Source organism: Herpailurus yagouaroundi, unplaced genomic scaffold (assembly GCF_014898765.1).
Source record: "Herpailurus yagouaroundi ecotype Mexico unplaced genomic scaffold, PumYag 139, whole genome shotgun sequence".
NCBI classification, from domain to species: domain Eukaryota; kingdom Metazoa; phylum Chordata; class Mammalia; order Carnivora; family Felidae; genus Herpailurus; species Herpailurus yagouaroundi.
In genome coordinates this window covers 7880085-7886084 of record NW_024412394.1, presented here as the reverse complement: position 1 = coordinate 7886084, position 6000 = coordinate 7880085, and the positions used below count along the sequence as shown (strand labels likewise).

The window sequence follows — 6000 nt, the reverse complement described above, 5'->3', positions numbered from 1 at the left end:
ACAACGTTTATTTATTTTTGGGACAGAGAGAGACAGAGCATGAACGGGGGAGGGGCAGAGAGAGAGGGAGACACAGAATCGGAAACAGGCTCCAGGCTCCGAGCCATCAGCCCAGAGCCTGACGCGGGGCTCGAACTCACGGACCGCGAGATCGTGACCTGGCTGAAGCCGGACGCTTAACCGACTGCACCACCCAGGCGCCCCAACAGTTTTCTTTTTAAATTAGTTTGATTTTCCAGCATGGAAATTGAGAGTGCATACTTTTTGCCTACGTTGTTACCAGAAGCTGCGTCTCTTCTATTAACTTTATTAACTAATGTAAACCATTCTATCAGTCAGAATCCAGCCAGGGAAGCAGGAGCCCTTGAACTGTTTGAAAGAAGAGATGATTTAGTACAGGAGGCTGTTTGCCCAGGTGATGGGAGAAGTGAGCTTCCAATCTGGGGCCGGTTGGGGGAGCATCTCAGGGGAAGACACTGTCCCCCTGCCTTAGGGTGCGTTCCCCAGAAGCAGACAAAGAGGAAGGTCTTGTACAAATACAGGAAGCACAAAAAAGACAAAAAGAAGGAAGCCTAGCAAGGGTGTCATTACCATGCCCTGTCCCACAGTGGGGAACTCTGGGACTCAGTCCCGCAGGGGGTTTCTGGTGGAACCCATGGGCCTTGCGTACATCAGGGGCTGCGGGAGCTGAAGTATTTATACTCCTGAATTCCCAGTCTTCCCTCAGGCACGGCCCAGGGGCACACGAATTCCCAGGCACTGGGGTGGGGACAGTGGTCGGGCAGTCTGTGTGCAGCGTCAGAAAGGGGTGCGGTGGGCGCTGGCCTTCAAGCGTGGTTGCCCTCCAGGCGCTCCGGGCATGAGAGTGTGATAAGGCTAGGAGGGTAGAGGAGACTTGAACACCCAGTTAGCCCAGCTGAGCAGCGGGCTGCACCGCACCAAGGAGGGCGCTATTGTAACCGCCAGCCACAGAGCCCCAGAGGAACCACCAGGGACTGAACCTGACCATCCGCTGGGAGGTGTAGCTCCAGGTGAAGGAGGAAGGCTCCCAGTCCCCTGGCAGCGTAAAGGGGCCTCTGCCTCTCTCCACGGCCATTCTCTCATTTCTCCCTTTGCCAGCGAGTTCACGCATTCGATTTTAAGTTTTGCGTGGGCAGATGTGTTGATGTTTAAACGATTGCTTTGTTTTATTCCTTGATGTGCTCGATGCTATTTCCTCGATGCTATTTTTTTCCCATTTTATTTAAATCTTTAGTCCCTCTTGTGGGGGTGGGGGAGGGATGTATTTTGCTGTATGTTATAAATTGTAGAAAAGATGACTTTTTCTTCATATTGCGATCCAGATGCCCCAAGATTAGTTCCTAAACAATCCTTGACTTCCTCCTGGGCTGCCAATTTCCTTAGATGTTAAATTTGTAGTCACATTAGGTCCACAGCTGGGCTTCTGTTTGTTTCGCTGCCGCCTACTTCTTTTGACCCTGTGCGTTATGCAGATTAGCTGTGCTGTAATCCGTTTCCATATCACTGTCTGTCTAGACAGGTCAAGTTTCCTCACTCATGGGCATCTCCTTCTTATGGTATCCACTAATGCTTTTTCCAGGACTTTTATTTATGTATTTATTTTAATGTTTATTTTTATTTTTTGAGAGAGAGAGACAGTGAGCGCGAGTGGGAGAGGGGCATAGAGAGAGAGACAGGGAGACACAGAATTCGAATCAGGCTCCAGGCTCTGAGATGTCAGCACAGAGCCTGATGCGGGGCTCGAACTCACAAACCATGAGATCATGACCTGAGCTGAAGTCGCTTAATAGACTGAGGTACCCAAGTGCCCCTCCCAAGTGTTTTAGAATCATTATGCTAAAATCTGTAAAAAATCATGGTGGGATTTTGGTGAGGACTGGCTTCTGTTTACAGATGGGGAAACAGAGGCCAGAGCAGTGAGGCCCTCCAAGGAACTAGGCTCTGCTGCTGAGACTAGAAACCAGGTTTCCTTTCTGGAACTTGGCTCTCTGCCTCATCTCAGTGAGGAAGAGGAGCCCAAGCTGGCAGCCCTCCCCTCCCCTCCCCCCATCCCACCCCAAGCCTCTTCTGCACGTGGGCCTATGCTCTTTACTAGATATATTTTTAGTCAGCAGTTTTAGGCAATGGGACACACTAAAGGCACAGGGCTGGTCAGTATGGGGACAGGTGCTGGGAGGACCTAAGCAGCTAAGAGAAGGGGCGTGAAGGACTTTTGTAAACACTCAAGTGTGAGGCGTGCATCAGTGGAAGCAGCTTCATTGTCTCTTCTTTCCCCCAGGGTCTCTGTGACCAGCATCATCATTATCGTGTTGTGTGGAGTCCTGAGCAAGAGCCTGGTCTTCGCGGTCCTGTTGGCTGTGACACAGAGGTCATTTGGACCCTAGGCCTGCGAACCCGTGAGAGTAACCTCTGACCTCAATTTTGCCTGAGGAGGGGTGTGAGGAGGAAGGGAAGGAGGGACAGTGACAGGAGTTGAATCTGTGACACAGGTTTTCTCTAAGGCTCAGGTCCCACCTTCCCAGCTCGGTTAATTCACTAATAACCTTGGGTGTGTGAGTTCGTCCCCTCAGAAGAGAAGATTCGATTGCAAACATGCCCATTCTACCAGCGGCTCCAGATTTGCCTTAAATAAAGACAGAGCCCAATGCTCTTCAGTGTCGCTGTCTTGTGGGGGTTGTGCGGTGTATACAGAGGGCTGCTAATTCTGCCCTTGTTCTTGCCCTGGGCCATAACATTTAGGCCTGACCTGGAAGGAGCTCCCACTACAGAAGCATCCTGTTCTCCCTGCCCCTGGGCCTTCCTCTCCTCTAGAATCAGGTGCATGAATTTCTCTTTTCATCTGTGGCCCTTTCCCCATACTTCCAGAGAGGGGGGTTGAAAACCATGGAATGAGGAGAAGACAAGACACCATGGTAAGAATTCCTTATTTGGGATAGAGAAACCAAGTCAACCAAAAGGTTGTATCCTGGGAAGGTATGGGATGAGAGAAGATCCAAAGCATAAGACTTATAGAGAATCTCATTTGTCGATTGGGTGCATTGTCAGGGGAACATTTGATCTCTGGATCCTTAGAACATACCCATGAAGGCCAAAACGTAGGTGAGTAGAAACATACCTCAACGTAATAAGGCCTTACATAAACACCCCAGAGCTAATAATATACTCAACGGGGGAAAACTGAGAACTTTCTCCCTAAGGTCAGGAACAAGAGAAGGATGTCTAATCACACTGTTTTTATTTGACATAGTACTGGAAGTCCTAGCCACAGCAATCAGACAACAAAAAGAAATAAAAGGCATCCAAGATGGTAAGAAAGAAGTAAAACTTTCACTATATGTAGATGACGTGATACGCTCTATAAAAAGACCCTAAAGAGTCCAACAACAAAAAACTGTTAGAACTGATAAATGAATCTAGTAAGGTCCCAGGATACAAAATCAATGCACAGAAATCCATTGTCTTCCTATACACTAATAATGAAGCAGTAGAAGGAGAAATTAAGAAAATAATCCTGTTTACAATTGCACCAAAAATAATGATACCTAGGAATAAATGTAACCAGGGGTGAAAAACCTATACTCTAAAAACTATAAAACATTGATGAAAGAATTTGAAGATGGCATAAAGAAATGGAAAGATATTCCATACTTGTGGTTTGGGAGAACAAATATTGTTAAAGTGTCCATATTACTCAAAGCAAGCTACAGATTTAATATAACCCCTATCTAAACACCAACAGCCTTTTTCATAGAACTAGAACAAACAATCCTAAAATTTGTACGGAGACACAAAAGACCCTGAACAGCCAAAGCAATCTTGAAAAAACAAAACAAAACAAAACTGGACACATCACAATTCCTGACTTCTATATTACAAAGCTGTAGTAATCAAAACAGTATGGTACTGGCACAAAAGTAGATACATAGGTCAATGGAACAAAATAGAAAGCCCAGAAATAAACCCATAATTATATGGTAAATTAATCTTTGACAAGATTATGCAAGAGGCAAGAGGCAAGAATATGCAATGGGAAAAAGACAGTCTCTTCGACAAATGGTACTGGGAAAACTGGACAGCTCCATGCAAAAGAATGAAACTGGACCACTCTCTTATACCATACACAAAAATAAATTTAAAATTGATTAAAGACATAAATGTGAGACCTGAAACCATAAAAACCCTAGAAGAATACACGGGCAATAATTTCTCTGACATCAGCTGGGGGGGGGGGGGAATAAAAGCAAAAAATAAACTATTGAGACTATATCACAATAAAAAGCTTCTTCACAACAAAGGAAACAACCAACAAAACTAAAAAGCCATCTACTGAATGTCATTATTTGCAAATGACATATCTGATAAAAGGTTAGTATCCAAAATATACAAAGAACTTACATGACTCAACACCAAAAAACCCATAAATAATCCAATGAAAAAATGGGCAGGGGTGCCTGGGTGGCTCAGTTGGTTAAGCGTCTGACTTTGGCTCAGGTCATGATCTCACAGTTCATGGTTTCAAGACCCGCGTCGGGCTCTGTGCTGACAGCTCAGAGCCTGGAGCCTGGTTTGGATTCTGTGTTTCCCTCTCTCTCTTTCTGTCCTTCCCCTGCTCACTCTCTGTCTCTCAAAAATAGATAAAAACATTAAAAATTTAAGAAAAAAAAACGGGCAGAAGATGCGAACAGACATTTCTCCAAAGAAGACATACAGATGGTCAACAGACACATGAAAAGATGCTCAACATCACTCATCATCAGGGAAATGCAAATCAAAACCAGAATGAGATATTACCTCACACCTGTCAGAATGGCTAAAATCAACAACACAAGAAACAACAGGTGTTGGTGAGGATGAGAAAAAAGGGGGACTCTCTTGCCCTGTCAGTGGGAATGCAAACTGGTGCAGCCACTGTGGAAAACAATATGAAGGTTCCTCAAAAAATTCAAAATAGAATTACCCTATGATCCAGGAATCACACTATTAGATATTTGTCCAAAGAATACAGAACACTAATTTGAATGGATACATGCACCCCTAAGTTCATTGCAGCATTATTTACAATAGCCAATCTATGGAAGCAGCCCAAGTGTCCATCCATAGATGAATGGATAAAGAAGATGTGGTGTAGATACACAATAGATATTACTCAGCCATAAAAAAGAATGAAATCTTGCCATTTGCATCAACAAGGATGGACCTAGAGAGTATAATGCTAAGCGAAATAAGCCAGTCAGAGAAAGGCAAATACCATATGATTTCACTCATATGTGGAGTTTAAGAAACAAATGAGCCAAAAAAAAAAAAAAAAAGAAAGAAAGAAAAAAAAAAAGAGAAAAAGAAAAAGAAAGAGAAAGAGAGCGCCAAACCAAGGAATAGACTCTTAACTATAGAGACCAAACTGATGGTTACCAGAAGGGAGGTGGGTGAGGGGATGGAGGAAATAGGTGATGGGGATTAAGAGTCCACTTATCTTGATGAACACTGAGTAATGTATAGAACTGTTGAATCATTATACACCTGGAACTAATATAACACTGTATGTTATCTACATTGGAATTAAAATAGAATAAGCTAAGCTAAAATAAAATAAAATAAAATAAAATAAAATAAAATAAAATGTTAAGTGAAAAAAATAGAAGTATGTGACTAGAATGAGGCCACATGAGCAGTAAGTCACTACTTACTAGCAAGAACAAAGGCTAGAGTTCCTTTGCTGAAGACCAAGGGCCTGGAAGCCATAAAGAATGGTCCATGGTGGAATTCTGCCTATGTCTAAATGCCCCTTGTCCTTGTGTCACACGAGGGGCAGGGATGGTGGCCCACAAATAGGCCTCTTTCCCTTTCAGAACAGAAGAAGTAGAAAATCAGAAAATACTGATTTAAATCTGTTAGAGTTTGCAAGACATGGCTGGGCCTGAACATCTATTTCATGGGTGAGCATGGGAGCTACAGGGGAGTTGTAGAGCAGACAGAGGAGGA

The 6000-nt window shown here is 44.0% G+C and overlaps 1 protein-coding gene across 1 annotated transcript in view; it reads left to right on the top strand.

Annotated features, from left to right (window-relative positions):
• The window catches only part of TREM1 (triggering receptor expressed on myeloid cells 1), a 10321-nt gene extending 7650 nt beyond the window's left edge, over window positions 1-2671 (top strand). Inside the window, exon 4 of the mRNA XM_040473445.1 lies at window positions 2300-2671. Coding sequence (XP_040329379.1) covers window positions 2300-2405 — 106 coding nt within the window. The 3' untranslated portion in view covers window positions 2406-2671. The remainder of the gene's footprint in view (window positions 1-2299) is intronic.
• Window positions 2672-6000: the final 3329 nt, after the last annotated feature.